This window comes from Platalea leucorodia (genome assembly GCF_965183815.1).
Source record: "Platalea leucorodia genome assembly, chromosome: 22".
Lineage (NCBI taxonomy): Eukaryota > Metazoa > Chordata > Aves > Pelecaniformes > Threskiornithidae > Platalea > Platalea leucorodia.
In genome coordinates, this window is record NC_138844.1 from 7,444,325 (window position 1) to 7,467,583 (window position 23,259).

General features: G+C 42.3%; 1 protein-coding gene across 4 annotated transcripts; it reads right to left on the reverse strand.

Annotated features, from left to right (window-relative positions):
- Window positions 1-14: 14 nt before the first annotated feature.
- DCAF7 (DDB1 and CUL4 associated factor 7) lies at window positions 15-21,856 on the reverse strand. Of its 4 annotated transcripts, XR_014230359.1 has the most exons (9): window positions 21,494-21,856; window positions 15,093-15,251; window positions 14,571-14,682; window positions 13,392-13,510; window positions 12,560-12,769; window positions 11,834-11,951; window positions 5,472-11,297; window positions 2,592-2,785; window positions 15-49 (listed from the first exon to the last, which is right to left on the reverse strand). XR_014230359.1 is itself a non-coding variant. In XM_082331760.1 (7 exons), exons 1-7 carry the CDS (start codon window positions 21,629-21,631, stop codon window positions 11,125-11,127), a joined length of 1,029 nt encoding a protein of 342 aa, XP_082187886.1. In that variant the 5' UTR covers window positions 21,632-21,856; the 3' UTR covers window positions 4,781-11,124. The 4 variants fall into 4 exon arrangements, 1 of the variants encoding a protein (XP_082187886.1); XR_014230360.1 differs by lacking the exons at window positions 15-49; window positions 2,592-2,785 and having other exon boundaries at window positions 4,781-6,031; window positions 11,068-11,297; XR_014230361.1 differs by lacking the exons at window positions 15-49; window positions 2,592-2,785 and having other exon boundaries at window positions 4,781-5,725; window positions 5,873-11,297.
- Between the last annotated feature and the right edge of the window lie 1,403 nt (window positions 21,857-23,259).

Consider the following 23,259-nt stretch of genomic DNA (forward strand, 5'->3'; position numbering starts at 1 on the left):
TGACATCCAGGCTTCAGCTGCTCTTTCCCAGCTTCTGCTTCCATTCCACCTGCGGGATGATATTTTTATAGTGTCTCTCCCGCAAGAGGGACAGCAGAGGGGTTTTGTTTTTTTAGAAATAAGTACAGCCCTTCTTCCCTGGCGCAGTAATGGCCACCCTGCCGCTGGGAAACCCACCTCAAGCAGATGTTTTAGCAGCTGCTTTTCAATCTGGCAAACATCTAGCAGCAAGTGTATTGCTTTTTAAGTGGTTTTGCTCGCAAGCAACACAGCAGCAATGTCAAAGAGGTTATATCAACTGGATAAGCCACACAAAGAAGAAAACTAGATTGAAGAGGCAAATTTCTCAAAAGGGTGGGCAAGTGCAAGAATCTAAATGTCACACACCAGGAGGAATTTAGGACTTAGCCAAAGCATGACAACAATATCTGTGATATCATTAATTTATTTTTTTTAACTGTCTAGATGGGATAATAAAAAGGTCTCGCGATGTCATACTACGTAGACACACAAATCCGTAAAGGAATGCTGAGATCAACAGCTCCAGTCTCTCTCGAGCAAGAAGCTGTGGACAAAGCCAATAATCTAACTTTGAAGCTGGCCTGCTTTGAGCAGGAGGTTGAACTAGATGACTTCCATAGATACCATTTTCAAGTTCCCATCCTAAAACCAGACTGATGGTGTTAGTGTTTAGACTTCTCTTCTTTTTTTAGTCCCTCCTGCGTTGTGGCTCTGATGCTAGAGAAGTGTTTCTAGCTTTCCTGCCTATTCTATCCCATTTTCATGCACAGCTTATCACCATTTGTTTTCATGTCAAGATTATCCTTTTACTTAAATAATCCTTTCCTCTTTCCTGGTATTTTCTCTCGAAATACATCAAGAAGATAATCGTATCTCCTTTCAGGCTTCACTGTAATCGACAAGTAAGCCACTCTCTCCATAACACAAGGTTTGTATTTGTGGTATTGTCCTCACATCCTTTTCTGCCCCTGTTCCAATGCGAATTCCTCTCTCTCGTTTGACAGTGCCATTATTGCTCTTGGACCAACTTTTATACACGCTTTTTCACAGCTTCATGGTGGCTCATCACTATCCTTTATCAACTAGTAAATCCAGCTTCCTTTCCTCCCTAATTTCCAAGAAGTAATAAACTCTTCACATCCTTCACAAATTTCTCCTCGCCTCTAAATTCACAGCCTTGCACTTTCTGCTGCTACGTTTCATCTCATCTCTATTTCTCACTCTTCAAAGTCAACAATTCTCTAAGATACTTTAGCTCCCTCGTATTATTGAAGCCTCCCACTTTTGTTCATCACCAAATTTAATTATCACGCTTGCTTTTTGTGCCAAGGTCATTATAAAAAGGCTTTAGTGAGATTACTCTTGGGACCAGAACTGGAGAAATTCAGTATTAATTCCCCACTGCACCAGCCCCGATGTCAAACCACTCCGCCGTCACCTTACCCCTTGGTATTTTTGTCTGTCTTCCAGTTCTTACATGTTTGCACATAAAATTCTCAGTTAAATGAGACCTATTGCATGTCCTTCGTGTAGAAAGTTGGTTTACCTAAATCCAAAAGATACTAGGCTGGCTCGTCACAGCTTGTGACAGCAAGCCAGGAGTTCCCAGCAGATGGTAGGAGACGGCCACCCTGGTAAAACTCACTCTTTCCATCTCCAGCTGCCCAGGACGTCTGGATTTCACTGAAGCTTTTTCCCATCCCCTTTGTCAAATTGAAAATAGAATGATTTGTCCTTAACAGTTCATCACTTCACCCACCTATCAAGCCTAATGTCTAAACCAGCAATGTTTATCTGTCGACTTGTGGTTCTATTCTCATTTTACAGATGTTATCACAACACTATCTATATGCAAGTGCCCTTAGGCCTTTTTTTGGACCACTGTAGACCCCCCTCACCTTTTTTTTTTTTTCCCCAGACAAGCTGGTACACCCTTCCTGAACTGCAATCAGTTTCTACCAAAATAGGTGCCCCTATTTTTTTATAACTTGAGAAAAAATGAATAATTCCTTTTTCACTTTTACTGTCTACTTAATGTTATACTAGTTTTGTGCCCAAGAATCAGGTTATTTGTTTTACCAACAACATTATGGTACAAGCTGATATTCTGTGGTTTTCCACCCAGATTGCCCACATCCTTTCAAAGATGTGGCTTTCCAGAAGAGAAGCTTCATTCCTGTAAATAGCAACTATAAAACATATTTAATTCTTCAACTTAAAGCTATTCAGATTGTTTGAGGCCATTTAATGTAAAATTATCAGTAAAGACATTCACCAAGACTCTCCAGAAGCTACTATGTTTATAGTTAGCCCATTTGTTTTAAAGGAACTTTATAGAGGCCTAATTGTTTAATGCCGTCACGCAGCATGAAGTAAGAAAAGGAAATGTAATCCCTATTTTAGGGATTAAAGAGCACGGCACAGAGAGCCAGTGACTTGTTCAAAGTTACACAGGAAGTCTGGAGTAGACCTTTGGGATTACAATTCCTGGCATCTTTTCCCAGTCTCTTAATCACTATGCCATCATCTTATTTTCTCTTTTAGTAGTATTTCCATTTTCTGAAGCATACCTGTCTGACTCAAAGAGCCTCTTCTCCTTGCTAGCAGATGTACTATTTCTTCTTTCCTTCCTGTTTCCCTTCTTGTTTAGGTAGACGCATCCTTCCTGGGGAGCTGAGCAGTCTCCAGGCTGAGCCTTGTCCCATGCCAAAACTTCCTTATTCTATATCTCAGACTCCACAGCCAGAGACACCGAACAGGAGCACTGAGAAGAAATAAAAATTGAAGGGGTGGAGCAGGAGAAGCCTTGTAAATCTTCAAAGGATGCATGAAAGTGTTCTGCACTCTTTTCTGCAGATCTGAGAGAAGAGCAATCTCACTGATTCCAGGCAGTTCTGATTCTGCCAACGCTTTCTTGTTGTGTTCTCAGCTTTGAAAACAAAGTTAATGGAAAACTAACAACATTATCCAACTTCAGGACAGCGTGGCAGAATACATATATATATATTGGCCAAACCTTACCACACCTCCAGCAGAATACATCAACCATATAAAACTCCTTACAAGCATGCCTGGAGCACTCTTTTCCCAGCCCCAGAGGAGCTGCTGCGGCCCTCTCCTGTTCTGCTGGTCCTACAGCTGACAGCACTCCAGTAGAGGGGGCTCTGAAGCTGTCTGCTTAAAAAACAGGAACCGTTCTGCTTGTGGAGTGGGCAAAACTACAGAAAAGGAAGAGGAAGAAGGATGTTAAAAATATTATATGCTTTTAGATCATTACCTGCTTCTGAGCTGGCAGTCTGGACTGTTGATAGAGCAGTACTAATGCAAAAGCACAAGATTAAATTCTTGTTAGTGTCAGGGCTTCAAATCAGCTGAGAGATCACTTTTTCCTCTATGCCTATGGGTAGTATATTCTGTTACCATGGAGGATTTCTTTCATTTTCAAGTATTTTCAAGCCACTTACTGATCAGTGATTAATTATGTGTTTTTCACTTACAACTGGTATCACAGAAGTGACTTTCCCAGGGTCACGGAGCAAGCAAGTCAGCCCTGCCAGATGTCAGCTGTTCCCTAATATTTACAAAAGGCAGAGAACCTCTCCTTGTCTCTTTTTCTACCCATATTCCTTGACAGGACTTTATGGCACTTGTTTTGCCACATCGACAGGCAATCCATTTCTCATACCATCTACCGGTTCCTGACTTTTTGCACTAACAGCTCTAATTTGCAGAAGTTGCTTCCTTCCACCAGAGTGGAAACTGAGAAAGTTTCTGTGGAGAATTCCAAAGCATAGATCCAAGGAAAAAAATCTAGGAGGATGTAAATAATTTCTAGGGCAAAAGACAAACAATTCTTGGAAAGAAAGCCTCTTTTCCAAATATGGATTACGAGAACAAAGTCCCTACATAGCTTAAAAACACTGTAGCATCTTCACATGCAACTCTTTCCACTGTGGTCATGAAGCTTAATAAGCTTTTATTTCAAAGCCAGTATACAAAGAATTAGAGAGTAATCCAATGTTGTCAGACAACAGTTTAATTGAACTAGAGTTAATCTAAATACTGAAGTCATCAGTCCTGCTCACCAAGGTCTAAGGTAAAAACAAATTTCCAAGTTCTGCCACCCTATTCCCCTCTAGGTCCCAGTTCCAGCAACGCTGACACCAGTGACTGAGCCCGTACAGAAAACACCCTTAACAGATGTCAACCATACACAGGAGAGACTTAGAAGCTAAATAAGTGCCTAATCGCTTTGACTTCAATTTGCCTGTATTCAAAAAGCCTTAGAGACCAATTATTCGAATTCAAAAGAAAATCCCTCTTCCCCTCATCTTAAAAACGCGCAGGCAGATAATTAGCATTTGTTGTGTAGGGAACAAGCGCTATGCAAAGATGTTGGAAAACAAGCACTAACAACACTAGTATACAGCGACCATACAGTAGGTTTAAGAAAGTAAATGCAGGTGTACTTCAAATATTAACCAAGTTCTGTTGTAACTGGGTTCCTAACAATATAATTATTTGGAGTAACTTGCAACTTAGAGCTGCTAGACTTATCGAGTTTGTTTGGGTATCAGTAGGATGAGAGATGAATACACACTTCACCAGTTTTGTAAAGACAAGATAAAGCAACCACCCTCCCTTTTACAGCAATAACCTTCACACGGGATACACGAAGCCTGTTTGAAGTAGTTCCCTGCTCACCCCCACAGGTACCAGTTTTTAACTCACCACACAGTGAACTGCAGTCAATCTACAAATGTTCCATTTTTATTACAAAGTATGAAAGGCAGAAAATACTGTACCTAATACACAGGAGGCTGAAACTTAGAAAGAAGGTTAAAAAATCTGAATAAAACTACATAGGAAGCAGGAAATAGCATAAAAGGATGCAACATTCCACTTTCAAGCGATTTCAGAAAATTGCCTTAAAATTTACAGAGTTTCAACAATACGGTTCCATGACTCGGGTGTTAAAATCCATTGTAACAAAACCTTTTGTATTTTCTCCATAAAAATAAACGAATATAGGGACACTGCAGTTATCCATGTCAACAACATACGTCTGTTGAATAGCAGGATACTAGGATTCCTCTAGGACAGTATAGTAGCGAAGTTGCAAATCTCAATACGGAAGGTGGAGAAAAGAAGGACAGAAGTAAAACTACTATTGCTTTAACATATTTTAGTGAGAACGAGAAGTCAGGAATCTCATATGGATGTTTGTACAATCATGCTACAAAGATTACACCTTCAGGAAATTACCACAACGGGACTGTGAATGGGAAGGGCAGAAGGGAAAACACACATAAAAGTAAACATCTCCTACTTGACTATTGGTAAGAAAAATGCTTCGGTGCAAGATTTAAATTACATTTTACACTGCTAACAACCCAAGTTTAAAAAAAAAAGGTTCCTTTTAAATAGTAGATTTCATAATTCATATTTACCAGGTTGTCTAAAAAAGCAACGCATCGCTTCTCAGCTGTACTAGGACTCTTTCATTCACTGGTTCTTGCATTTCTGCCTCTGTTCAGATTTGACAGACCAATCCTCATCTCTAACAGAGGAGACGTCAGAGTCGCACGTCTTGCAAACAGGAAAGCAAACTCCAAGGGATGAGAGCTGGAACACGGGCTTACAGCTACTCATGGCCACAATATTTTTTCAGGAAATAGCTTATTTCTTCATTTTGTTAGATTTTCTGAAAAGAAATAAACTTGATGGAAGCCACACACATAATTTTTTTTTTTTTTTTTAAATTTTTATGATTATGGAAATTCTAGCTTGATGCTGGGTATCAAAGGTTGCACAAAAGGCCACTGAGATACTTGGCAGACAAAGTTATCACCTGAAATCAGGCAGCAGCAAGTCTCACAAGTGCCTTGGACTCCAGAGTCTGCCATGAATTGCTAGATGAGCATTCAGTGACTGGTATTTAGTTGCATTTTTAATTACTGTTTTTTAGTGCTGGTGAAAGGTGCTGATCGGAAGTTCTGGAGATCTCTTCCTAAAAAAGAAAAAGCGTCAGGGGCATGCTAAACTCCTCTCAATATGCTTGAGAACGAGACATTTCTGAGTCTTCTTGGGTAAGGGGGAAATACAGCTGCATCTCTAAGTAAGTATGAGAAAGTGCTCTTTAAGTGCCACTTACAATTAATTCCCTGGATTCTCTGCAAAGATCAAGAGAAAAACGGAGACATAGTTGACAGTACCTTGCCCATTCCAGGACTGATTTTAGACACCTCCTTTTAATGTCCGCTGTACAATAAATACAGGCCTGCTCTGGAATACTGGTCTGACAGTAGAAAGCAGGAAACATGTATCAGAGAGAACTTGTGTTAACTGACAGGATAACGGTGTGGATTTGAGGTGGTAGGAACATTTTGCTAAGCCGCAGTGGGAAGGCTAAACCCTTCAGTACTTTGATGGAATTGTAACTGTGCAATCTATTGAGCCAAGAGCTTACCCTTGCTGCTGTTCATCTGGTTCAGTATGTCCTGAAAGAGTTAAAACACCACTAACATAAGGAACCGACAAGCTCAAGAACTTAGGTTGTGTGAATTTAGAGACAGCAGCTGCATGCTTTCTATCACAACAATACGTTATCCAAAGAATCCAGCTACATCTTTACACAACCAACCTGCCATTACTGCCATCTTGTTCAGACAGTAGAAAAAGAGGATTCCCAAACACCCTCAAGTTCCTAAGCAAAGCAAAAGGGACTCTCTGGGCAACAAGCAGCACTGCATTACTTGGGTTGGCCTTGCAAGATTGTGTCAGTCTCAGAACACAGAGCTGCAGTTTAACATTAACAGCATTGTCAAGTGCTCATGTTTTTGGTGTTCAGTAGAAACAGATGAGGGTGCACTAGATACTGACAATGACAGCCAGTTTAGGATTTCAGTGACTGTTGTATTTAATGTTTTATACAAAACACAGACAAATGCCTACCATAAAAGGGCCGAGGAAAAGATGACTCTCTCCCTAATCTTACCAAAAATGTACTTGTTAAAGTGCCATCTGCAAGAGAACAAAACAGACACACTCAGCTTTCTTCATTTAGATTTAAAACAAGCACAAGCGCATCTGTGAATTCCAATATATTGGACTCCTCCCCTCACCTAGTCTCTGGCAGGCAGTGATCTACAGTCAAGTCTGATGCAGCTTTCTCATTGCAACATCAGGCAAAAATAGATCTTTTTACTATTATCCAGAACATTCAGGAGAGTAATTACAGCTAAGTTTTGAAAGGATCATTAACTTTGACTTATGAGAGGCAATGCCTCCCCCGTTAAGTACATTTCAAGGTTCCATAAGGAACAACCTGTATTATCATTCTCCTTTCATATCATTCTTTAAAACCACTGTGTTTTCTTTCTAAATAGATTGTCAAAGCACTCAAATCCTTGGCTTTTAAGTCCCTGCACACAGAAGTACAATTCCCAGATGCAACCCACCATAGCCCATTTCATTTAGACAATTAACAGAGTTGGCATACTACACACTAATTTGACATCCAACTTGTTTTCTGTAGGTTTTCACCTCACTAATGAGTTTTACATGACCAAGATCTCCTGGTTGAGAGCCAACATACTAGCCACAGGTTGTCCACGGAATAGTAGGAATCTATGGAAAGCTTGGTTTAAACAGAACATAACAACCAAACAATAGCTTAGTATCTTGAATTAATCTACTGGAGAAGTGATACAGAACTACTTATGTCAGAGAAAAATATTTCTGTCCCAGAATCAGTCTTGCCTGTACCACCAATAGCATGTGATTTTCTGCTTTGCTAACCTCACTGGTGCTCAGACTTTCCCTTAGTGTTACTTTATGCTCAAGGGACATGAGGCACTTGAAAGCAGTCGCTCTGCATCCTCTGCTTGTGCAGTAAGCACAAAATAATTGAGATCAAATATCAAAGTATTTATTTTCATAAACTTTGGAAAAAATAATGCTTCTGGGGGCTTGACACCCAACATAACCAAATGTTAAGCGGGTGAAAGATGATAAACTATTATCTTCTGATTCACAGGCTACAGTGACAAGTCTCAGGGTTTTATTTTATCTTGCAAATAAACTTGAACCAGCAAGTAGACAGTTAGCTCCCTGCCACTGTGTCAGCAGGGGCTGGCAAAAGGGCACCAAAGTCTCTCACTTCCTTCTCTGTATGGAAGTGCCATTTACACTACAGAACATCTCACCCAGGAGGATTTTCATGTCTTTTCAGTCATTAACCTTTCAAGTGACTTCTTTGAAAAGAAGCTATTTTAAGTAGCATTTCCCTGTTCCAAAACAGCCTCTAGTGATTTCAAATGTAATTTCATATGAAGAATGACAATGGATTATGCCCAAAGCCATGCTGTAGATCCAGAAGGTAACCCAACCAGCTAAGCAAACAGGATATAGGCTTTATTTAGAATCCACTGGAGCCTACGAGATTCCTTCACTTGCTTTTGATGAGTTTGGAATGAGCACTCAATTCCACAAAAGAACTTCAAGCAGTTTTATGGATGGAAGGACTGACACCGGATTCTCTTCAGGTTTTCCAACAGTAGCAAAAGCTACCTGGCTATTTAGACTATTAGCCCCTTTATACATGCTCTCTTTTCATCATCTTAGCATAACAGATTGTGTTCCTCTAGGAATAAACTGCATTTGCCATTCAGTATAGCCTATGGAGTCATTTTGTGACTTCACTTTCAACTAATTCTCTTATGTCTTTTTTAAAGCACAATTCTACAGTTGCAAAAGATGCATTTTTAAGCTAAGCAACAGATGCATTCATCTTTTACTCATGCCATCTACACAAGAATGAGACTTTGAAGTGTTAAGGGGACTACAGAAGTGCTAATATCACAGGTAGCTCCCTCTTAGTAACACAGCATATTATGCCTACCGTTTGTAATTAAACAGTACATGACAAGTCTGTGTACATATTTTTGTATGAGTATCTAACGCTGTGAATGCCATTATATGCTTCTGCTAAGAAAATCCTAATTTTCATTTCATTCTGCATAAGTGTTTTCCAGTTTAAGATGAAGTGCTATTGTAAAAAGCGATAACCTAATTGTTTGGCTAACACTGTTCTAACATCTAGATCAAATCTGCCTGTGGAACACACTACTCTCAGCACTGCTGCTAAATACAGAAAGACTGACCTTCGAGTCAAATCAAGCTTTCTGTCAAAAATCCCACAACTGAACACAGAATGTCATTGACAAAACGTGAGCTTGAACTGTGTTAGTCTCTTTGTTCTCTGATACTACAAGAGGTGATGGAATAAAGCTGTCCCCAGTGAATTCCTATCAAATTCACAAGGCAGTGCTTTTCTAGCTCCATGTTGAGAAGCAGCCTGTAGAAGAATATTTCTGTATGTCCAGAATGACAAAAAACTTTTCAAATTCTGTTCTGTATCTGACAGTGCTTTCAGTGTCAGCTTCACTGTTTCACAGCAATTGCTTTTCCCAACTTGCCTTTCCTGCATAAACTGACAAGATTCAAGTTTGCCAGTGTCCTACTATTTATAATGTTGCCTCCAGTTGCAGGTGAATACTCATTAGGTGGAAAGACAATTTTGATAGTTTCTGACATTTACATCAAAACTCAGCTGGTACACCCTTACAGACCAGCTACGGTTGTCATGTCTTCATTGGGAGAGCACTGCAGAGCATTCATCCAAGTAGCTATGTTATCATCGAAGATTTTTATCTTGCCTAATCCACTCAGCTTTGATTGAAACGTAGTACCTTAGAGCGATCCACTATTCAAAACAGAAACAGAAGCCCTTGGGCACATCCCCAAAAGATACGAGATTGACAAGTGCCAAACCTTAGCCTCTATGGCACGGTTTCTTTCCTTTTAAATTCATCTTTGTGCATTACATTAGGGAATAATTTCAGAGAAACAGCTTTCATTTGGATAGCGGACCAGCTTTTCCAACTCATCTCGCTCATTCAACAAGATCTGACAGTACAAAGCAAATACACTTCGGAAAAAAGATTGCTTTGCACTCCTTTCAAGAACTCGCAGGAACACAGGCCAAACGCAAAGAAGCTCCAAGGTACAGGCTAACCACAAAATCTTGCTCATATTATTTGCCAATCAAGCAAGCTACAAAGTGTGAAACCATTTTATTTTGGTTTAGATAGTAAGTCTTCCGAGGGGAAATCATTTAATTGGAAGTGTCAATCCCAAGTCCATTACAAATCACATTTTTTCAGGAGTCGTTTACCTCCTGGGAGCTTAAGTCATGCACGTATCTTCTTTCTGAAACCTATTACCATTCTGTTAGCTAACACAACTGCAGGATAAACACAAATTCAGTCATATTTTAAAAATAAGGCCTACCATAGTAACAACTGCCTCTAGCATCAGAAAAGTGTAAGGAAATTGTGCAACAAGTACTTGTACTTCACAGCACCAGAAAATTCTGCCCAGGTAACCAGGTGTAGAGAGCCAAGGCAACAGTTAATTCTGGCAGGCCTTTACCGCCAGGGAGCCTGCAGTGTTACTGTGATTTGTATCAACGAATAGATCCTGCTTTGGGCATATGGAAGTGGACCACATATCAAAAGTAAGAATTAGGGAGAAAAACCTTACTTAATAGAAAGTTAGCCCAATATATAAAAAACATACAAATGTTTAAACAGTTTAGAGGCAGCTTTTTGCTGCAGGAATGATAAAGATTCCTGCCAAGGTGGCTGTTAACATCAGTGTCTTTTTCCCCACCTTGTTTTGCACTTGCATCTATTAAACCAGTTGGATGTGCTGCCTCAGCTAGCTGACAAACATATGGACATATGCAGCAACTTAAAAGCCTGCAAGCTTATTAATACAGTCAACAAATATACAGAACTGTAACTGGGGGGGGGGAGAAAAAGAAAACCAGAACCCAGAAGGTCCAAGAGGCTCAGCACGTCTCTGCATTTTAGAGTCTTGGAGAGACAGGAGACACCTGCCACGGATTCTTGTAACAGTTTCTTGTAACAGTAGATGCAAAGCAACAACAGATACTGGCCACTTGACTCGTGTTGTTCTTACTTTAGAGGGGAGAGGAAATTATACAGCCCTGCCTCAATGTGGCATGAAGCAGTAATGTTACACTCTCAAAATCTCCAGGCAGTTGTTGTAGCAGATAGCTATCCAGTCTGGCTGAGTTGATGCCCACTGTACATTGTTGATTTCTCCCTCTGCTGTATAGGCCAAGATAGGGTCCTCAATGGCACGAGGCATTTGCTGGATATCCCAGATGAGAGCCTGATGGTCATCCGCTGCAAATGGAAGAGAAAATCATAAGTAAAATCAAGGTATAACGAGATCTCCATACATGACTACTAACAGGCGTATAGTCCAAGAAGCTATATAGGATATGGCTGTTGCAATCTCGATGTGTATTCAAGCCAGAGATACAATGATAGAACTATGCTCCAAAAAAAATAAGCTTGGATCATTATACATTATCCAGGACAGAGCTGAAAAACAAATGATCAGCAGAACTCATATCAACTGAAAACATTTAAGAACTAGATTGCAAAAAAATAAGGAGCATTAAAATAATATAGCTTAGCCACAGCAGATGCGCAGTTTGGGCACTAGGCTCACTACTTCCACACAATAAGCTCCAGTAGGTGTCTATTTCCATAAAAATTTTAGGAAAGTCATTAATAAAGGGCTTCTAAACTGCAGGTATTCTTTAGCAAAAGGCAGGCAGAGAACTGCATAAACTTTTGAAGAGAGAGGATTTTGCAAATGCAGTGAGAGACTCTGAGATCACCAACACAGCCGGATAGGGATGGATCACACCTACCTGCTGTGCAAATGTGGCAGGAGGAATGAGGTGCCCAAGCAATTCCATTTACACACGCTCTGTGATTGTTTAATCTGGCAACAGGAGTGCAGGGAACTCTGACATCTAGAATCACAACCTTCAGAAACAAAAACCAACTAAATTAATAACTTGCTTTTTTTTTTTTGTTATTTGTTTCTTCAGAAAACCAAATATTTTGAGCCAAGGCTATAAATACAGCCCTTTCCTAAAGGATGCAGTTGGCAAGAAAGTACTGTTCTCAAAGAATAGCTTCTAGCTGGTTAGTGTGTCTCAAAAGGAGTCAGACCCCACAGGGAAGGCTTGTGAGTTATGCAACAAGGGCAAATGAATTACGCTTCCCTGAAGCGGCAAAAGTGACAAACTAAGATACGCTGCCTTGTGCGCTGAACCAAGAAAGAACAAGGTGACTAAAACACTTGCAGTTAAGATTACATGTGAAAATTATTGCCCAACTGGCTCACAGACCCCTCTTAAAAAAACAGCTGAAATATATACGAGCCATAGAGATTTTCAAGTTTATAATGCCAAAGTTAAAGAAGTAATTCCTACCGAAGTTAGTGCACTAAGAATTGGTCCTTAATCATACTCCAGTTCAGGTACTGACACTGCCCCCTTACTTTAAAGAACTGACTTCTAATTACTACCAAGCCACCTCCCAAAAAATTACAACTACTAGCACCTACAGAAGATGAGCTGCCGCCTTACCTCCATGCCGTCCATGGCCATTGTAGCAAGATAGTTGGGATCCTGCTTATTCCAGCAGAGACGCAGCAATGGATGGTGCTGTGGGTCCTCATAAATTATGGTGCTGTGTTCCAGATGACGGAGATCGAACATCCTCACCGAGCCATCTGCACCAACTGAAGCAAACATATCTCTCCCACCACCTGCACGGCTAAATGCTATGTCATATACCTGCGCAGTAACAGGACAGAGAAAAACATAACCTTAGCTTTAGTGAGCACACTGCCTCCTAATTTGCAGTAAAATGGATTTTATATACATATAGCAGATTGAGTTGCGGCATATTCTGTCAAATACTTGATGTTCTTAGCAAGTTTTCAGTTATTACACTTGCCAAACGGAGGGGGAAAAACTTGAAAGGGTTATGTCATTATAGGATCATTCACTGAAACTAAACACATCAATTTCCCAGACTCAGATTTTTTAATATTAATTGCTGAAGTCATATTATGTTAAAATGAAAGAATCTTGCAAGTTATTTATTGCCTTTGATATGCAGTTGATTTCAATTCCAGTTTGACATTTTACCTCATTTTTCTAAAATATTCTGGAGTATAATCTAGTAAAACAAGTCTATTCTCAAATCCAGATTCTATGATGAGTAAAAAGAGTAGTTTTGATAGCCAATAGTATAGTTTTAGTTTGGTACTCAAACCTGTATATCTTAATCTTAGATAAATTATCTTTTTGTATCATCAGATTTTTCAAGAAAAAGAGAGAAAACAGAAAATTTCTGTTCCTTTTCTACTGCTTTAAAAATATACAATGTAAACAATCAAAAGAAAGCCATCACCTCTTTGTCATGTGCAATAAGCTGGGTCTTCACATGGCCAGAGACCAGATTTACTCTTCCCAGAACCTGTCCTGTCTCCAGACCCCATATAGTGCAGGTTGTGTCAATACTAGAGGTACCTGAAACAAAACCACTTCTGGTAGCAAAATTAATATTCTCACAAATTATTTAATCACTTACTGGATTAATGGAATACCCTCCGACATCTACAGATCAAAATAGCTACAAGAACAGCATACAATTAAAATCAAGAATGTCAAACAGCAAACAGTCTACCATGCATTTAAATGACCCAAACCTTTTAGCTGCAGAAATAGTCTTCCACATAGGAATAAAGTGTAAATAGCTCATGTCTACTTCAATCTATTCAGAAGCCTGATGCAACGCTGAGATGAACTTTCCCGTCCTGTAAGACTCACGTGCACGTCAAAACCAAAATACAATCGCAGTGTTGCGATAGCGTATAATTATTAATTAATTGTTTCTGTGGACTGAAGGTGGGGTAGCAGTAAAGCTCTTAAGAGACTGGAGATGCAACACACAAAAAATAAATCATGTAGTAAATAATTACTAAGACATATTATCACTGTTAATCTCTGGGCAAATCCCCCTGACATAAATGGCTGTACTCTTCTGGGAAACAAACCGCTGCCAGATCAGTCATCTTGGATTCACAATTTGTCCCATAGGCTATAATTAAACCTTAAGCATTCAGCCCCCTCCTCCAACTGAATTAAGGGCTCCTGGCTTTACTCCTGCTGCTGAAATGGCTTCACAAAAGAAAAAACTTGGTACATAGTTTTCTATCCACTCCAGAAAGAAGCAGAAATAACATCATTACTTAGCGCTACAACAACAGCTCACCAGCCCTGAAGACTGAGACTCCCTGTCTGCAAATAAGGAACACCCCTAACCCAACCTAAGTGACCCATTCTGTACCGGACAGGGCACCTTTCAATGCAAAAAAAGTCTCCATAAGATGGTCAGTTTTTTGTTGTTGTTGTTTTTAACCTAAGACAATGGCAGTTTCTATAAGGCAGAAGTTTGTCCACTGGTTAGTTATCAAATTAACCAGTGACATGCAATGACACAGCAGTCGGTCAGAGCCGAGACTTCACCAGACTAAATTCAAAAGCGTGCTTTTTCCATGCTGAAAATGTAGCATTTTGTCAGTCTCACCTAGAAGGTAAGGATCCACTTCATTCCAGTCAAATGATGTTAGTGGAGCACAGAAATCAGAGTTCTTGTTATTGTTCAGCAAACACTCCAGCCGGGTCTCTGTTTCACCCACCTTTAGAAAAAGTGAAACATCTGACTTAAATAGCAGCATCACATGACTTGTTCCACTTGCACTTCCAAAACATAAGGTGTTAATCCTGGGTTTCTTTCCTCTCAGCTTTACATCCTAAAGCTCTGGAAAACACAATCACCGTCTCTATCTTCAATAAGGTGATTAAAACAACAACTACCTTCAATTCTGCTTCTCCTAAAGTCTTCATATTTAGTCACATTATTGCAGTTAAGAAAAAAAATTATCACGTGCTCGCACTTGATTTTATGTCTTAACCTCCACACTGTAGCAAGGGCAAGACACCCTGAAAGGAAAATAACTCGCTTCAAAAAGTCTGGTCTTGAATGAAAACGAGATCAATACACAACAAAATATCATGGTTTATCTTTTTCTAGGTAGGATTTACTCACTCTCCACACTCGCAGATAGTCACCACTGGTTGCCAGCAGGTCTGGATATACTCCCTTGGTGTCCGGGATCCACATAAGCTTTGTGGTAGGGTAGGGGTGATCAAAGGTGTTCCTGCAAATGAATTCTGAGCTCTCTTCATCCAAACCAACAAGCTGCACCTGTAAGACGCCATATTTAAAAGAAAGTATTTTATCAAAATACTAATTTAAAATTACAGCATTAAGACTAAGTGTATTTCAGAAGGACACCTTCTGTAACCTCAAGGACAATATAAAAGGACCATCATGTCAATGGAATGAGAAATCGTTAGAACTTTGCTTCCTAGCTGGGGCATGTAAGCAAAGTAAAGTATCCATAATCACCACAGTGCTTTACTTTGAAGAGATGATCTCAAATGAATCGAAATCCAATCCTAAAGGATTAAAGACCCCCTTTCTCCTTTCCACATTGCAAAGCCTAGTTTAAATCACAGACTTAAACTGCACAAACATTATTCCAAGTCATCTTTAACTGAACTGATGCCGACAATGTCATCTTCAGAGAGCAGGACAAGCTGTAGCTTGCATGACAACCACCCACAATTAAAGCCCATACGATGGGGTTCTTGGCCATAACCCTGCAGATTGTGTCAGACCATGTCAGCTAGCTATCAAGCTGTTTTCAGCATCACATTAACTACAATATTCTGTCACAACTGCAGAAAATTAAGGTACAGATTCACATCACAGACTCAAAGTAAAACAGAATTCAAACTTAAAAAAAGATTGGGAAGCTAAAATATTTAAATAATTATTTAAATGTTTTGTGTAAAAAGACCACAAAACCAGGTCTGCTGAAAGATTCTAGGTATCTGAATTCCATATTAGGTTTTTTGCACAGTAATGCGACTGTGGGAAGGGCTAACTTGCCCAGTTGTGAGTGACGCAAGACAGAGCAGACAAGAAACTATCTCCACGTAGCTTGGTCATGACACCACCTGAAGTAAGCTTGAAGTCCCAAACATTATGTTATTAGAAAAATATTGACGTGTCAGAAAGCATTCCTAGAACAATATGGTGCTGGGAGTATATGTTTAACCTAGCAATGACTACAAGACCTGAACAGGATAAAAACGCGACCGTGTTAAAATGCTGTTCAAACACAAACATTACAGGGATAACTCACTACAATTAGTTTGTAAGCTGCTCATGATAGGAACTTCCTAGTACTTCCCACACAGCAGCTTCCTCCTGGAAACAGTGGCTTAATGCACTTTTTCTAAGGTCTTTATCTGGGAAAATCCTAAATATTCTGGGATAAGCAATTTGGTTAATAAACTACACAGTTAAACTAGATCAGAAATCTACCATATTTTTTTCACATAGCAAAAAACCAACAAATGCTTCAGTGGATCTTAAACTATAACAAGTTTTGAGTCCATTTAGAGATGCTCTTAACAAATGCAAACGTTTCTCCCTGCCACAATGAGAAAATCCATCCTTTTCACCCCATAACAACCTCTAAAAGACATATCCAAGTATGCTTCTAAAAACCGTGTATTTGCCTGCCTTGCACTCTCTTTATTACAGCTACTCCTTATTATACTTCACACTCTAGTATGAATCAGTCAAGAATCTCCCAGTCTTCTGAAGCGATTGAGAAATAGCTTTCTAACTCCTTCGGGGATCAGAAATACTAAGCGGATTTTACAAAGGAAGCAAATTGTCCTTGGTGATAGAAAATCTTGTGGCAAGGTCAGGATCAGAAGACAAATGACCTCTAATCATTTCTTCTCCCTTGCTTATGCTGTTTTCAGCTCAATGTAAGTGTATTAAGCCTACACAAAGCAATCAACGTACTCATAACCAGACGCAAATCTCAAACAGCAAAGGACCCGCTTCCATTGATGTGAATTTATATATTCCTGCACTGCATATTCATGTTTAACCCCTCCTCAGATCTGAAGAAAAAGCAATGACTGTGTCGGAACCCAGTATCTTTGTGATCTTTGACATTTTTAGGTGCAGGCCAGGTTAGAGAACAAAAATTGCATTAGCAACACTAGAACTCCTGGAAACTGAAGAATATCAGGTGTCTGACACTGATGGTCAGACCTGGCAGCAGCCCGTGATAAAACTGAGCAGGAGGCATCGGTCTGCCCAGAGACAGGAGCAGAAGCAGAAAATACTGCTTGAGAAGCTCTACTCTTTCCTAGCTCAGCATATTCAAAGGAATGACTCTTCTCTTCGGACTTGATCACATACAGTGATTACAGAATCCCTCTATTCATCCTCTTGTGCAGGCTGAACACGAGGAGATGGAACTATTTTCAGGATGCTGATTGTATTAGAGCCCTGTCCCTCCCTCCTGCAAGTGAGGCAAGATTTGCTGCTGCCAGTTACTGCACGAAGGAGTGCCTGAAGTCCAGCCCAGATAAGACTGAGGTGATGCTAACAGGTAAGTTACTGTCAGTCTGGGTACAACTTGAACCATTCTACATCTATCTGTAACTCATTCCAGTGGGAAAATGATGACCAGTGTGTTCGATCTCCATTAGTTTTGCAATTATGCTATGACAGTAGGTAGGAATGCTAAATAATTATTTGTTTCTCCAATACGTCAAGATATGCTAAAATTGGATATGGATTTTCCTATCATAATCCAAGCCTTTATCAATGTAAGGCTTATTTGCAACAGTGCATCTGAGTAAAGAAGTGCCTTTAATCAGCATTCCTTAACTTCTAAAAAAATTACATCTCTCTTCAATGTGATCCAAAAGAATCAGACACAGAATTACACAATGCAGAATTTGGTAACAGCTTACTTATTTTGCTTGCATGGTTTGAGGAACAGTGAAGTAAGTTCACGGTATCTTTTTTTTTTAAAAAAAACACTATATCCCTTTAATCTAATTAGTAACTACTAAGAAGGACATTTCACAATTATTTTAGGGTCACGTACGATCAGAAAGATCTCACTGCACTAATTAATCTTCAACATGCAATCAATTTTTCTTTGCAACTCTAAACCTTACAGAAAAAATGACGCTCTGGTTAAACAACCACCCTGATTCAAGGCACTGTTCAGGAGAAGGCGGCAACCTGGGAAGCGTGCAGTCATAACCTGTCAGTCTGCTCCAGCGATGGGAGGGACCAGTGTACAGCACCACCCTCTACTGTTTTCTAAACAGGACTCCAGTTTTGTCTTGCAGATAGATCCCAAGATCACCCTTCCGTCATGTTTTCCACAGATCATTCCTGATCCATGAAACCATAGTCGGGAAACTGCAGAACAGTGTTAACAGTGAGATTTATGAACGCCTCCATTCCCTCCCATTACACCGGTGATCCATGGGACGTTATAAAGGCTGACAGCAGTTTCCTAATCCAAGAAGTTCAGGAAACACTACCCCAAATAATTTTAGCTCTTCCAGCTGGAGCAAGTCATCTCTCTTCTTGTACCAGTGATTTGATCAGCAAAGGTGTACAAGCTGAAACAAAACTCCTTTGGGGTTCAAACAGTTCTTGGCAACTGGCTTTCTGGTATGCTATACAGCTTGTTAGTGTCAGGGCTGACAGAGTTTAGAAGAGTCTGGGAATTGGGGATAGCAGTAAATTAGGGTTTGGCAGTCAATAGATTTGAGTTCCCCATGAAACAGAGGTGTAAACAGCCATTTTATATATGTAACCCATAAGTACTGCAAGCTCTGGCAATTACTACAAAAATAGAAAATCAGAGCCAAACAAGACAAGACTCTCTCCTCTTTCACTGTAATTCCCTCACAGTGAGCACTTCTGCTGCAACAAACACTTGGTGCATTAAGTCTTTTTAAAAGCACCTTTTTAAAAGAAACCCTAAAACAGAAGAGTAATAAGGAAAAGGTATATTCACCTATTTGGTTAGATTTTAAGCAAGCTAGAATTGCTATTCCAGACTTTCTTTTTTAAGAAAGCCAGTTACTTGGAACAAACCATTGCAACATCAGGAACAGAAATGTTGTTTGGAGCTTGTCAGAAACCTCTAAAGATTATAAGTGCAAAGAGGAAGTTGAAATGAAAATGAGTTTTCATTATCCTTTTAATTAGTTCCAACTGTACCTATAAGTGTATTTTGATGTCAGAAGCTGGCAATATAAAACACCTCAACTGTGAAGGGCAAATTACGCAGGAGGACAAAGCTTTCATACATGCCCTGTAAAAAAATCTTAGACTTCTGCTCACCCCAGAAGTCAGGCTTATTATAAAACCAACTGCTCCAGACCCTTTGCAGCACAATGTTATGCACTGCTTAAACAGGGTAACTTCAGTTCTTTCCCTTTGTTCCTTTAGTGGCACCACTTGCATGGACAGAAGCTGGAGCTGAAAGTTTACAACTAGTGTGCACCTAGCCCAACCACACAGTACCCGTCCAAGAGTTCCCAAGCTGGAGCACAAAGCTGTTCCCTGAACGTTTCAGTATCCTCTAAAAGATTCAGCAAAGCTGTGAGAGTCATGGTAAGACACCATAGACAGTGCAGATGAAACACCACTCCCAAGCTTGTTCTGGTCTCCAAAATAAAGGAGACAACATCAATACTGTAAGCAATAACAACACTTGCAATTACCCAAAACAGCTCTCTTAACTATCTTCCTATAGTGGAAGGACATACTGAAAGCACTGTAAAAAACATCAAACAAGAAAACCACACCCCCCCATACACGCTCTTTGAAATATCAGAGACACAGCAAAACCTCTCAGCAAAGTGAAGGTTATGCTTCACTGCATTTATCATACAAGTTTAATTTTTAATCATACATCATCTTTATTTCTACAGCAGCAGCAGCCGCCAGACTGGCATCTCATTCTCATACAGTTAGTTTCCAACTCTTTACACCACATAGATCTCATTGCACGTGGTACTCATATGGACTGAAGTCAACAGAATAGTTATTCCTGAAGCTCAGAGGTCAAGAGAAGTGCTGGAGAATATTTACAGTCAGCAGTAATTTACTTAGTCCTACACAATTTCTGTCTGCATCAACTGTGAGCATAAAGGATAGAAAAGAGAGGTGTTGACTCAACTGCTTTACACTTGAAGCCTGAACTGAAAAGCAGACCTGATCATGCTGTAATCGAGAGCAATCCCAGGGAATGGTCCAAACTTAAGGAGGTAAAGGCAACATAAATGTATACCCCTTTATTAACAAATTCTACCACCTCTAAACAAAAACCTGTTTGCAAGTTCGTTATTTTAGCTTCTCAGAGTACAGACCACAAAAACATTTTCAAGTTGGTCTTTAAACAAATGAGAAGTTTTCAAGCTCAGGGACCCACCTCTCCCAGCAGTAATCCCAGAACCACAACGGCGCTCACCAGCATAAGGAGACAACTTACATACAGCCAGCTCATACTGCCCCAACTACAAAGTGCTCAGTAGAAGCATCATGCCTAGGACTGCTGCAAGTGCAGTAATTTAACCACTGTAAGAGATGTCACCCCTGCCTTACCGTCACTCCCTCTCATTACATCCTTGCACAAAGCCCAATCCCCAACACCAACTTTCTAACATTATTTTCCGCAATCCCCATTAAACAGCTTGACAAAGCTACAAAGCACACGTGCTATAAACACACAAAGCTGTATTTGCAAAACCTTAGTTTCACACAAATTTCAGGATGCTCTATAGCTATGCCCTTTTCCTCTTCTCTCTTCCATGTAGACGAATTCATTATATCGGACCAGCACATTAAAGTCTGTTCAGAAATGACTGCAGAAGTGTTTGGAGAGGTGAACACGTAGTCTCTATTACCAATGTAAAGTTCTCTGCTTATATCTGGCATGGAAACACTGAAGATATAATCTCATGCCTCATTACACCCTTGTTCTCAGAGAAAAGTAAAGGTACTGAGTAATCAGTGAAAGTGATTTATATACTCATGAAAAAAGTTCTCACACAGAAGTCCTCCACAGCGAGAAAGTATAATGAGAACAGCACATTTCCAACACAGTCTCAGACACCCTGTGTATACACAAACTTTAGTCCTGGCCATAAACTTTCCTTCATACTGAAACAAAGCCGGGTACGCTCAGGCTAGGGGACCGTCCTGGCTGAGGAGCAGCCAGCAGCGGCACCCGTGGCTCTTCCCACCCCAAGCCCCTCAGTCTCCCGGCAGCTGAGGACTCGTAAGAAGGAAACCAGCCTGAACCCAGGCCAGCACCTGCACTTCGGGTGAACATCCGACGGCGCCACACAGCTCCCAGTGCCGAGGACAGTGCAGGAGGGCTCCCTCCAGCCACAGCAACCGCGGGGGCCCGTGCCCGGGACTGGGGAGCCGCTTAAACCACCGGGATGAAGAGGGTCGGCCCCCTCCTCCCCCTCACTCTGCCCCAGCCCCGCCGCCCGATGCCGGTAGAGCCGGGCCCGGCCGCCGCCGCTCCCCACCTTGTTGTTATACTCCTCCACGAAGCTGCCCAGCGCCAGACGGAACCGCTTGTCCGGCCGGACGCTCCAGTTCATGGCGTACACGGTCCAGGGCGCCTCGTATTTGTAGATCTCCTTCCGCTTCCCGTGCAGCGACATGGCTCGGCCGAGGGGGCCCCGGGTCGCGGCGGGGCTGAGGCGGGCAGCGGGCTTGGCCGAGGGGGGACCCGAGCTGGGCTCGGAAGGGAGCGATGGGCCCGACTGAAGGGAGCCGGGATGGCGAAGCGGGCCGGGGGAGAGGAGGAGCGCGGCCGGCCGGGGCGCAGCGAGGCCGGAGAGGCGGCGGGGAGCGGGGGAGGCCGCAGCTCGGCGCCGCGCCCTCAGGCCCGGCCCCAGGCGCCGGCGGCAGCAGGAGCAGCGCGGAGGCCGTTTGGGATTCGGCCCCTCACACAACGGGAACGGAAGCCACGCGCGGAGCCCCGCCCTCTGGGTGCTGGTTGGCTGTATTGCCTGCCACTTAGAGTCTTGGGCATCTATTGGGTAAGTCTCCCGTCCGTTTGGCCCCCTTCGGCCTTCTACTGGTCGCTTTGCCCTTCATTCCAAACAGACGGTCACCCTCTGGCTGGGATAACCTACCGTTGCGCTTGGCCCCGCCCCGGAGGGAGGCCACGCTCGTTCTCGACATCTTACTGGCTACCAGGGGTCGCAGTGGCGCGAGGCGGGATCTTGAGCCCTCATTGATAATCGATTGGTCGAAAGCGGTGTCAGTCACGTCAGCCCGCGGCGGGCGGGGGGCACTTCAGGCGCACTGTGGTGCCCCGTGTTCGAGTCCCGCTTCCGCCGAGTGGCGGCTGGGGATGGGTTTGCCCCTAATTAGCTGCAGCTTAATTATGGGGGTTTATTTTTCGTAGCACGCAGCAGCATTGGCGTGTGCCCGGCGTCTTACTGGGGAAGGGGCGCAGGTGGGCATCGGCTCCCAGGGGAGCTCCTGCCTGGAGCAGGGCAGGCGGAGGCCGGACACCCAGCTGGAGCCCCGCGGGCAGCTCGGCTCCGGGGCCGCAGGGCCGGGTGGGTGCCCCAGGCCCGGCCGCGGGGTGCAGGAGCTCCCCGGGTGCTGTGCGCCTCCTGGGGAGGCCTCCAGGCCGAGGCATGCGATGGGGAGGAGGTGTCCGGGCCCCTGCCAGCCCAAACCTGACCTGGCCTGGGCTTCGAATAGTAAAGAGCCCCTTTGCGAGACTGCGCCTGCTGGGGCCTGGGCAGGGGCTGCTGACTGGTTTTAGCCCCCATGGCTGGTTTTAGCCCCACCGAGCGAGACCAGCTGGGGAGAGGCAGGTTTAACCCCCTCCTGGGGGTGAGGGGTCTGTCCTCGCCTCTCGGGGCCGCACAGGATCCGTTATGGATGGTCCTGGGTCCAGCCCTCCTGAAGAAGCAGTCCCATTTGGACAGGAGCTATGTTCCCTTCAGCAAGAGGCGTAGGTTGGGCTCTAGGTATTGCTGTGCTCATCTGAAGTCCCGCTTGCTGCAAGGACTTGGTGTAACATTTGCTTGAGGTGTGTTTGCGAGATCATTTCTCCTACGCAGGATAAGAGCAGCAGGCTGGTCTTGCGGAAGAGCTTTTGCAAATTGCTGCTGAACCTGAACTGCGTCCTATCGGGAAGGAATTGCTCAGCAAACCCCTCCCAGGCCCCATCCTTGGCCTGTAAGACCTGCACGAGGGCTCCGTTAGCCCCACGCTCCCTGGATGAAGCAGCTGGGGTTTGACCACAGCCTTTTCAGGGGTCTTTGCA